Source organism: Serinus canaria, chromosome 7, assembly GCF_022539315.1.
Source record: "Serinus canaria isolate serCan28SL12 chromosome 7, serCan2020, whole genome shotgun sequence".
NCBI lineage: Eukaryota > Metazoa > Chordata > Aves > Passeriformes > Fringillidae > Serinus > Serinus canaria.
The window spans coordinates 16,435,752-16,448,048 of NC_066321.1; the positions used below are offsets into that span (position 1 = coordinate 16,435,752).

General features: G+C 35.4%; 1 protein-coding gene across 3 annotated transcripts in view; it reads left to right on the top strand.

The window, feature by feature from the left end:
• Positions 1-12,297, top strand: part of PSMD14 (proteasome 26S subunit, non-ATPase 14) — a 46,351-nt gene that overhangs the window by 19,775 nt on the left and 14,279 nt on the right. For all 3 annotated transcript variants that reach the window (XM_050976985.1, XM_050976986.1, XM_050976984.1), the window contains 4 exons: positions 2,539-2,610; positions 2,931-3,050; positions 4,138-4,208; positions 5,180-5,330. In XM_050976985.1, coding sequence (XP_050832942.1) covers positions 2,539-2,610; positions 2,931-3,050; positions 4,138-4,208; positions 5,180-5,330 — 414 coding nt within the window. The remainder of the gene's footprint in view (positions 1-2,538; positions 2,611-2,930; positions 3,051-4,137; positions 4,209-5,179; positions 5,331-12,297) is intronic.

Below are 12,297 nucleotides of genomic sequence, written 5' to 3' on the forward strand. Positions count from 1 at the left end.
AAGTTGAGGGCACAGACGGCTGTATAGAGGACAGAGCTTTGATTAATGCCTCAGCTGCAGGACAGGTGTCAGTGTGATCTTAACAAACACTAGAAATTTCATAGAGGAGGACTCCTCCAAGAGCCATAGTCTGTGGAGGAAGCTTCAGTTCAAGCCTCCTGATTTTTGAGAAGCTAGTCTCAGTCAAACAGCAAGATTAGCCTTCCAGAAATCATGGAACTATTTGTGCTTATCTGGGGGAGATTTTTATTACTCTAGTCTTTATTTTAAAAATTACTGAATGGTGTAATGGGGTGGTTGCTTACAGTGAAATGTTAAACAAAATCTGGAACAAATGTAGGATGCATTGGGTGATCACAGCATGGGTATTAGGGCTCTTCCTAAAGCACAAGGTTACTACTTATTTTTATCTTCCCTTCAGACCATCTCTGGTCTACAACTGGTGGAAAATTGGGAGAGCATTATGAATGATAAAAGGGTTTTGTTAACAAACTAGTAAGTTACTTTTAAAATTAAAACTCAGGTTACCTGGGCTTTTTTCTTTGCATTGATTAAGTGGAAACATGAGTCTTTGTGCTTTCCAAATTCTAAGCGAACACTTTTAAGTGAATAGACTTAAAGTAGAAGAGATAGAGTTTAAAAAGTAAACTGACATGTTTGTGGAGAAAAAGCATGGGAACAGCATTGCAAAATGATTGGGCATTTGAAGCTTTGCCAGTCAATTTAATTGCAGAAAATTCGGGATAAGTGATGCAGGTGCTCTGTCCATCTGGTTCTGGGAAATGTTCTGAAGAACTGCTTTTAGAGTGTTTCAGTGTGGATGCTAGAGGAGCACATCTCAACTGGAGCATCTCACTCTTGCCTGAGGCTAGGCCAGGGAAATACTTGATGAAGGGGTGAGGTTGATGAAAAATGGACCTTTGGTGAGAATACTATGGAAGGTGAAAAGCAGGGAAGCCTGCTGGAAGATTGCTGATGAAAAGACCAGAGTGACAGAAGAATTAGGAGTGAGTAGTAAGAAGTGAGGAAAGGCAAATATTGAGAGATGATGGTCAGCAGTATCAAAGTTGGAAATAAAGGGTTTAAGCTTTTAGGAAGTGGGTATAGTTGACAGATCCATGCATGTATGTGAGTTTCAAAATACAAAGATTAGATTCACAATACAAAGATTGGACGTAGAACTCATAGATTCATTGACTTCAAGGGGAGAAAAACCCACAACTGAATTTTCTTACTGTCTTTAAGGTTTTGTTCTGAAGACTGGTGTTTTTCTGTGTGTGTGAAAATCAGAGTATGCAGAAAGGATAATTCCTGTACAAATGTAATGTGTTGATTACTTAAGTATCCAGTTTTATCTTCAGGAAGTAATGGCTTGTGTTGATCGCTGTGTCTTGTTTGATGTCATGAGGATGCATGTTGAGTTGAATTTTTTCACTTGAAGTGAAAAATTAAGAATTTCTTCAAAATTTTTTCCCCCCCCAGTTTTTCTTCTAACTGTGGACTCAAAGTTCTAAATCTGTAAAGTGTTCAGTAAAGGCACCATTCTTCCTCTTTTAACTTGATATGGAGAATCCTTTTTTTTCCCCACGAATTTTTTGTTGCCATTCTAAGTTTGTATCACCTCATGCAGAAGTAAGCTGTGTCTTTTCAGTGGAAATTTGGTAATAAAGTAATGAATGTGCTGTTAATTGGCTGTAATGAGGGACGCTCATGTGGAATTCTGTATATAACAGCAATATTTCTCTTGTTCCTCAAGAAAGAGACATTTAAACTGCTACCTCCTGTGTTTTTCAATTTCAACAGTACACAGAACCTGTTTCAACCAATCATTCACACCTGGGACAGTTGTGCTAATTTTTGAATAACTACTCATAAGGCAAAGAGCAAAGTATTTTGTTCACAGCTTTTCCACCTAGGGATCAGAGGTCCGTTTTTTCTCTCACTGTAACCAGTGTATCTGCAAAGTACTCCCATAGCCTTTATCTGCAAGTCCTCTTTAGCTGAAAGCTGATGAAGCAAAGGGAAATTGCTGTTTGTGTTGTTGCCAGTTAATCATGCTAGCCCAGCAGCATTTACATTCACACCACTGTAAGAAACACATAGTTAATTGGAGAACTGGCCATATTTTACAGCTGACGGAGGTTAGCATTGCAGCAAGGCTGACTAATGGAAACTTATCTGACTCTTAGCCTGAATGGCTTGTAACAGGTTTGTATCCAGTGTAACACTTGCCTGCTTTGTATTTGACTGGCTCTGATAAGATTGCTCTTTAGACTGTGTTGTTTGGGGTGGGGTGACAGGATGATGGCTGGGTGATATATTACAAAATAATGTTAGTGACAAAAAGTTCTGTAAAGAAGGTTTTGGGGATTGGGTGTGCAGTTTTTTGTTTTGTTTGTAACAACTACATCTAACTCATTAAGTCACAATTACATATGCATTTTTCTATAGTGTTTTGCAATATGTAAAACAAATGAAAATGTTTAGAAACTGCAGAATAACAATGATGGTGAAAATAATTGTTTCTGCTTTTTATAGGGGCCACCAACAGATGCTCCTGCGGTCGATACAGCAGAACAGGTTTATATCTCTTCCCTTGCACTGCTGAAAGTAAGTGTTCTGTGTACATACTATGTCTGAATATAATGCTGGAGTTAGAGCACCTGGCAGCTGTCCAGAGTTAATGGACTTATGTTGCCTAAGTGCTGGCCAGACTTATTTTAAAAATAAAGTAATACTGATTGGAATACTTAGAAACTTATTTTAATTAGTTCTCTTTTGTTGGGTTTTTTTTACTATTTTACAGTTTGTTACAGTTTCCAAAAGTGCTACAAGTTGCAAATTAGAGATCAACAAAGGCTGAAAAAACTACCTCAAATCGGACTTGAACCTTCTGTTAAACATATGGTATCATTTGGTCTTAATTCCAGATGTTGAAGCATGGTCGTGCCGGTGTCCCTATGGAAGTTATGGGTCTGATGCTTGGGGAATTTGTTGATGATTATACTGTGAGAGTGATTGATGTTTTTGCAATGCCACAGTCTGGAACGGTGAGTTCTTCACATCTAGACCTTGATGATTTTATTTGCTTCGATTTTTTTTTTTCCCTTAAGGCACATTTATTTTTTAAAATGTTTTTGTGCTTTACCACATTAAAGCAATCTGAAGGTGTAAGCTGTGAGTTATAATACAAACAAGTCTAATGGTTAAAGAGTTCCAGTAAAAAGAAATGTAGTCAAAACTTCTTTTTGAGTAAAGGCTAGTACTTAAGTGTGTATAGCAATATATGCAGATATTGTGTCCTTTTTATGTATAAATATAGTGTATTACATGACTTATAAGACTTATAAATTGATAAGCCAGTGGAAATATTCAAAATGTAAGAGGTTTGATTAGAAGTGTATCATAGTGGTTGTGCTATATACTTCAAACTTGCTCTCTTTGACAGATCTTAGTTGCATGTCTCTTAAATGATAGTTCTGTGATTTGAAAAAAAAAGTGCTTAAATTTTGAGAACCATTTTATGAACAGATTAAAGAGGTGAAAAGTCAAGGGGCATAATTGGAATTTATGGTGCTTTATTTTGTGTAACTGGAATGAAATGTTCTTGAAACAGGCATGGGATAATTCCTTTGTAACTCAGAGCTGCATTCCATGAAATTTTCAAATTCTTTTGTTCTGAGTTTATTCATGTGCATAATATAAATATCTGCAAAAGGTCAATATGTGATGTTTATGTTGAATAAAACATGTAGAGCTGAACTTGGGACAAACAACAGGCCACTGTTTGCAGCCAAAACAGAGGAGAAAAAGGTAAATTCCTATGCCTATTTAATCATGTTTACTCATAGTGAAGATTACTTAAATAGCAATTCAAAATATTCTTTCAGCATTTAAAAACTCACATTGAAATACATTTCTAAAAATTCTATTTTGCATTTAAGGGTGTTCTGTTATGTAGTACTAAAGTATTCAGGTTGCCTTTTTAAACAGATGCTTATGAATATTTTTGTTTGTGTGAAGTTACAAGTTAAAAGATAATATTGCTTCATGTACAGCTACTATGATTTTTGTCTGTCTTTTAATAATACCGCTTCATGTACAGCTACCATGATTTTTGTCTGTCTTTTAAATCAGGGTGTCAGTGTGGAGGCAGTTGATCCTGTATTTCAAGCAAAAATGCTGGATATGCTGAAACAGACGGGAAGGTAAGGCACTGTAAAGAGGGCTGACAGTCACAAGTACTCCCTCCACGGTTTTTAGAAGAAACGGCTGGCTTTCCTCAAAACTTGTGATCTAAGGGCTGTTAATAATGTTTAAAAATAAATAATTGCCCCAAAAATTAGGTGAGTAGCATAGCATGTAATTCAGTCCCCTCACGCATTTCAATTGTCAGGAGATTGTCACTCCTGTTAAACCTACAGCTTTGATTATCACCCAGAAAGATCAGAATGCTGCTCAGTTTAGCATTTGCGATTACTACACAGCACCTGCTTAAAAGATTGATTTTTTGATTTAACCCTTTAAATAAAATTTTTAAAATTTTTGAAGTTATAGCTTACTCATGAGCAATTTTAATGAAAAGAGACGGAAAATAATTTTGCAAAAGATCCTAGTATTTAAACAAATTTTTATTTCACTCCTACCTCTCAACAGTTGTCGCCTGCTTGCGCAAATTCTTTTACTGTGGGAAAAACTTCAAAATTAATGTTAGCAAAAGGCTCAGCAGCTGAACAGAACAGTGCAAATTGCTTTTTGACTGAGTTCCTTGTTCTACTGCTGGTTTAATTGATATTTAATCCTTTCCCACCGTTGGTTCCCGTTGTCCATGTCTGAAATGGACTTTCTGCCGTGAAAATTCAACCTTCGATGCCAAGGAGTTAAAGAGTAGATATTTACTCAAGTGCTGAAAGGGTAAAAACTGGTTCAGGGAAGGTGTGGTAACAGGGTGAAAAACTGAAAGCATGATCTACCACTGCTAATGTATATCCCTTAATGATAGCCCTCTTTTGTCGCATTTATTCATGTCCATGTTTTCACCATACTATAGTGAGTAATTTAAATATTACTAATGGTGTTTTTTTCACAGCTCATTGTAATTTATGCCCTGTCATGTTCCTGTTTCTTCTTGTGATAAGTGTTTATATTTTTAAAAATATCAATGTCCTCTTTGTTTCAGACCTGAGATGGTAGTTGGTTGGTATCACAGTCATCCTGGCTTTGGCTGTTGGTTGTCTGGTGTAGATATCAATACTCAGCAGAGCTTTGAAGCCTTATCAGAAAGAGCTGTTGCTGTGGTGGTGGATCCCATTCAGAGTGTAAAAGGAAAGGTATAGTAGGCTTGCTTTTTATTTTTAAGGTACTTCAGTAAGATTTAATACATAAGCACTGTAAATATGTGTAAGTACTTGATTTTTGGAGGCCCATACTGTATGAAAAAAAAAAATTAAAACCAAAATCTCATTGTAAATGAAAATATCACTTCCAGTTTGTTCTGCAGCTTACATAAGTAGTCCTTAAACAGACTGGAAGTCTTTGATATTGTCAATACACATAAATTATCATAATACTCTCTTAATATTTTGCTATTCAGGTGTCACTCAACAGGTTTACAACTAATAATCCAAGTATACGTTGTTTTATATATTAAATTTTAGCTACAAGTTCTGAGATCAATTACTAACAGATTGGAATAAGTTCAGCCCCTTGACACGGTTACTAAGATTGCATTGATTTGCAGGCATTGCATATGATGATTTTTATTAAAATTTCTATTCCAAATGTTTTGGGCAATAAAACTTTAATGAGAAGTTGATATCAAGCATTTGAATTTTTGAGAAATGTGCAGATGAATGATTAAGTACCTTAAATTATTATGAAAAGAGATTTTAACTTGCAAAGCATATTGGGTTATAGTTGTCCTTTGTTGAAATCTCTTTTGTTCTTGTTTAGTTCTCTTTTTATTTCTTTCTAGCCCCATATGCCATTTTCCTATTTCCTGCCTCATGACAGCAGGGAGCAGCTCTATTATCACCTTCACAGAGCTGTCTGCAAATGTGAGAGGCAATTCGATTTTGCTCAACCACAGGGAGAGTGGATTAGAAAAACTACAGAACGTACAGAAATTGGCTAGGTGGTTTACTGCTTTAAAATACTGCTGAGGTGTTTTGTTTGAGCATGCACTCCCATTGTACTGTAGAATAATTATTGAAATGCGTCATGGTATATATGGATGATATTCATGTAAATTTATAAATATTTCAAAAGTGTTCATCTTCTATAAAGCTGTAGTATCATATTTCCTGTGAGGCAGATCTTATTAAAGATACCAAACACTATGAGTTCACTTCATTTCATAGCAGAATGTTCTGAAGCTACAGTTGCTGTTTCAGTTGTTTTGCTATTTTAATTCTGAATTTTATAGCAAATACGTTTATGTAACAGGCAATTGAAAAATTATTAGCTTCTGGTTGTTTGGAAGGTATTAGACATCTGTATAAATTTTGTACCTTTTAAAATTGCTTAAAGAGGAGAAGAAAATACAGGTAGTCTTGTGGTGGGGGTAAGATGCAGTAGAACACTTAATTATTCCGAACTTATTTTTCCTAGAACTTTTATTTTTCCACTCCAATAGAAATGTTGAAATAGGATTCTTTTTGTTTTGTCAAAAAACAATTGTCAAGACTATTACTAGTAATTAATTTAGACCTCACTAGCTATTAAATCTATTAAGAAGAAAAGTCTCCCAATAAGTCATGCTGCACACTTGCTCACAAAGTGCTTCTTTTTATAATAATTGTATTGCCACTGTTGTTTGACATAGATGTCTAGATTTCAAATCTTTGAGATCTTCAATAAAGTAATCTTTGGCATATTTATTTTGAATGTGAATAAATTTTTGTCTATCTAAGCATTTCTCAGTTACAGCTGCTCTTATGGCATTGCTGCCAGTACTTGAGATTACTGGAAGTCTTGTAATGTTTGTTTTTCGTACACATTTTTAGCTGCTACAGTCAGATTAAATTACGTTCTCAGGTTTCATGTTAAAAAAAATTTACATCTGTCATGTTTCTGGCAAGTGCATCCTTTAAAGCTTAGAAATAAAAAGAATCTCCCAAATTATGAATACCACTTGTAATTAACTTCTTGATTTGGAAGATGTGGAATGTGTTCGCGTTTTATGATCCTGGTTGGCAAGATCACTTACACTAAAAAGTGTTTGGATTGTAGGTGAACTGAGAGAAGAACAGATATATTATTCTTCAAGGGGGTTTCTCAGGTGAGATCCCAATGCTTCCCGTGCCTGGCTAACTTATAATGGCACCCAGAGCCTCTTTGTGTGCTACAGAGCTCGAGCTCAGCCTATTTCAGGAAAGTATCTGCATTTGCCAGCATGAAGAGCCACTTGCAGAGGTAATTTTGCTGGGTAGTAACCATTATACTGGTGAGCTTTGCCTACATGAGTCCAAGATCATTACTCATTATACCTTATACTAGCAGGACTGTCTGGCAAAAAAATATAGTGAACATGTGGCATAGAAGATTTAATATGGCATGTTTTGTCTGAGATTAGATGTATTTAAAAGCAAAGCCCAAAATAGCACATTAGCTAATTTTAAAACTGCCTCAGGGCAGGCCCATGCCCATATAAATTGCCATAGTTTGTGGTCAGCGAAGCAGTCATGGCTGTGCTAGTGAAGAATACTTGGGGCAGAGGTTATTTTCATGTGTCAGGAAGTTGCAGTGAATTCTGATGAGGAATCTCAGGTTCAGCCTGACTAGCTAAAACATTAAAAAGCAGTTTGCCCTGTTACTGTAGAAAATGAAATCTTGTTAACTTCTTTGTTAACTGCCTTGTCTCCATACACGTTTTCTGTGTAGCACAGGGATTTATGATTGCAGTTTAAAAATAAATATACCTGTATATTCTCATCAGTTAAAAAAACCAAACCAGTCATTTTATGTCTTAAGGCAAATGAGCAAAAATAAAAAGTCAGATAAAATCCTTATATAAAAATAAACCCCCTCATGTAGATCTGTGGATTAAATGCCAACTGTTTTAATGACCATTTTAGGACTGGGATATTTTTGCATAAATAAAGTAGGACACATGAAGGACAAGTAATTCTAAATACTTATCTTACTACTCTGCATACATATTCTTGCACACAAATTAGGTTTTTTTCATGTCTGTGTACCATATTTTGCAATATTTAGGCTAATAATGCTCTTGTTGTCTGTAAAATAAACTTGCAACAGAGCAGTGAGTTTTAACTGAAGGTCAGTGGTCTCAGACCCCAGAAAGGGAAAGCTTTTTTTTTTACTTTTTTTTTTAGCTTGATCTCTTTGAATGAGGTCAAAGTAAGCATGCTGAAATATGGCCAGTGGGACAACCTGGCTAGCTGTTGTTTCATTTTATACTTATTAATAAACTTTTCTTTTATCCCCTACAGTTTTCCAATCTGTGCAATGGAAGCTGTAATACATATTTAGAAGTAATACATATTTCACAGAAGCAGTAATTTCATTAAAGATCTGGAATAAAGCTCAATATTGACATTTCATATTTATTTCCAACATACACTTTGAAATGTCTGTACAGAGAATCATAAACCTTTGCCAAATGTTAAAAATAAATGTGGTTTTTTGGACCTTAACTTAGCAGCTGTTCATCACCTCTTAAGGAAAATATAACTATACTAAACCCACTGTAACATAGTAGCTTTAACTCCAAAAGCATTAACTTACTGCATTGCACTCACTGTATTGTTAAATTAATATTAAAAAAAAAAAGGGTGATCTTTTCCTTTTTGACCTTTTTTAAACTTTGGATCTTTATTACAACACAGTCACCAATTAAAATGTTCTGTTCTTCTGAGAGAGTTAACTGATTTCCCTTAATTAATAATTGCTTCCACAGGGATTGATAAAATACCCAAAATTGTCAGAAGTCCATTTTGTACATCTGAGGAACTTGTTGGCACTTGTGGTGTTCAGCAGGGTTGGTAGCAAAATCTCTTACTCATACAGTGAACTTTCATTTCCGTTGAGCCATATTTTTTTCTAGCAAGGCACTGTCTGAAGTATTTGTAGGAAGATCTGTTGGTTTATGACAAAATTCTTTTTTTAATTGTTTGCTGAGGAAAATAGTTGTCTTTGCAAGAACTTTTTTATAAATTCTGTTTGTCACCTCAGACAGATAGAAACAAATATGCTATGCATCCTAATCTTGTGCTTAAAACCAAATTCTGCCACATTCATAAGAGGATTTTACTGTGGTACTTCATCCTTATCTTAAACTCATTCAGATGGTAAGAGAAAATAAATATGTACATTTGGGTAGCGTGGTAAATCAAAGTAATTCTGTTTGATCTCTGTAGATCATCTGGCTAGACGGCCAACTTTGTGATGAGCACAGTTCCAACACTGAGTTCAGATCAGCTCACTTAGTGTTTTGTCCACTTGAGTCTTGAGATTCAACAGCCTCATGCCAATTCCTGTTCCAGTATTTTATTTTTCTTGCAGTTGTTTATTTCCCTTTGTATGCATGTGGTCAGCAGATGCTCTTTTCAGTTTATTACTACTGTCTCCTGCCACATACATCACTGAAGAACCTTGTCCTGTGGTCCAGGCAGCGTCTTCAGGAAATGGAAGGTTTTGTCTTCGAAGATACAGAATGTGGGCTGTAGCCTGAAACCATTTTGTGCAGGCAGTTTCTTTTTATTGGTAGTTGAAAATTGCTTGCTTTTGTTCTGCTTATGAGATCTTTAGAATTTTATTCAAAAAGGAGTAAAATGTGCTGAACTTTATAATTTGTTATTTTAGTAATTTTTGAAGTATGAAAAAAGTTACTCTTATTGTGCTGGAGAAAGAGAAAGATACATGCTTGTTTTATCCTCCTTATACAAATGAAAACCCTGGAGGACTTGTTTTAGCAACGTCTTTCCCCGTTTTTGTCCATTGGTACTTGTAAATCTAAGTGACAACCCGTGCATAATTAGTGATGTATATGAGCATTACAGGTCTGTTAATGCCTGGTTTCAGTTTTTTTACTCTTCAGAGTAGATGGTCATAGATGGTCATTTTGCTGCATGCTGACCACGAAAATAGTGATTTCCAAGTAATTTTGATCTGTTGCTCTTGATCAGTTTAGATTAAATTGCCTATGTATTACACTGTTTCAGATTGGTCACTTCCGTTTTTGTGCTGCAAATCTTCCCCGTTTATCAAGACAAATGTGTGTGGGAATGGTTTCAGAATTTGGTAATTACTTGTTAGTCTAAAACACTGAAACCAATAGCAGACAGTGATTTATCAATTTCCTGAATATTGGAATTACCATCTAGCTACAAGATTTTCTTCATCTGAGCGTGTTTTACAACAGTTTTTTTAAATATTGCATGGTTTTAAAACTCCACTCTTTTATCAAAGTGCTGTTATTTTTCCTTTGAACTTGTCTTTTTCCTTTCTTTGTTTGAATTAACCGCAGGATTTAAAGAGGCTTTGTTTTTTAAGAAGGCAGAAGAAGAGCAATCCTTGAAATGAGATGTGTGGAGACACTAGTGTAATGCCTGAAATTTAAAATAGCCCAGTAAGAATTAAGTTTGTGAGAAGTGTAAGCGGATTGGAGCCACCTAACAAGACTTAAATTTTAATATACCTGACTCCTCCCCACTTCATGCACTTGCCTTGGTCTTAATTTGACTTAGTCTCCCCTAGACACAAAGGAATTCAACAGTCTTCAGGGTACAGTTAAAAATAAGTAACACAGTTGAAATTAGTAATTAAAAACAACTAAACTTGTGAATTGACTGTATTGTCACTACTTTGGAGATGTCTATTTATTGTGAATCATTATGCAGATTGCATGTAGAGGAAAATGTATTTTAAAACACGATGCCTAAATTTTGTCAGAATCTTTTATACCTGGAACTACTTTCATTGTTAGAACTGGATTTGCTAATACTTTCCTGTTGTAAATGGAAAAATTCTGAAATGGATGACATAACTTTGCAGTATATAATTTTGACTGAGGTATCAAGAGTATCTTTCTGGACATTATGCACAAGGTGTAGTACATTTAGATGCTCTCACAGTAACGTCCTGCTTCTTGCCATTGACCGTACAGAAACTTTATGGTTTGATCTAGGCAAGAACTAAGTTTCAATAGGAGCCTGGTTTGGAGAGTAAGGAAGTTGTATGTTTGTGCTGGGTTAGATCACTGTTGATTCAGTAAAGATTGATGTTCTTTTGCTTGGCGAATCATATTTGTGGGAGATGAATTGTATCTGCATCACAGTGTGGGCCACTTGGCATTTCCAGTTCAGGCTGTGTAAACCTAGGCATAAACTGCATAATTTTATTACTGCCAGTGCACCACTGTTTTGTTACATTTTCTGGAGTGGTTATACATATCCAGATTAACATATTGTGCATATTTTGCCTCCTGTTTTTTTAATGTAGTGCTGAAATTGTTAGTATCAATCCTAATGTTCCAAAATTTGTTCTGTAATGTCCTTTGGACTTTAAGTCATGTATGTTTACCTACTAAACCATTTACATAGGTTACTTGAGTTCATGCCCTTCCCTAAAACAGAAAGTTCTAAGGCTTAATTGAAAAGTATTAAATGTTTAATTTCCTTTTGCTGTGGTGAATGTAGAATAGTCCATTTATCTTCATTAAAGCATATAGCTTTAAAACTTGTGGCTCAGCTACATGGGAGTTATGGATGCATGCCCTCACTTGTCAAGATAAATGTATTATGCTGTAGTTCTCTTCCCTTTCCTGTATGGATATTGAAGTTGTACTGCAGATTTGACCACAAGTAAATAATTCTCCAAGGATAGAGAAGGAAAATGCACATACTCCAAGGAATATGTTTTCCAGAGCTAAAATTGACATTTTATAAATAATTTCCATGTTGCAAACTTCAAACTCACAATCACAGCAATTCAGTGATATGCATTTGGCATGAGTCAGTTTCAGTTCTTAGTGCTTTTCATTGGAAATGGCATAAAAAGTACAATTTCTTTGAATTTTTTATGTTGTGGGCTTGCAGGGGACAGAAGATGTTCTTCACTTGTAGTTGTCTAACAGTGCATGGCAGCATAAATAACGAAATGGTCATAAACCTGATCTGCACTTCTCTGGTCACGTGTTCCATTTCATTTTTAAAGAATCTAGAAACAAACTAAGCAGTTGATAACAGGTCAGTTGCAGGTGATAAAAGAGGTTTTAGATGGGACATTACTTCTTTTTCCACACCTGGCAGAACCGCTCTCTCCTTTGCAGTTGTC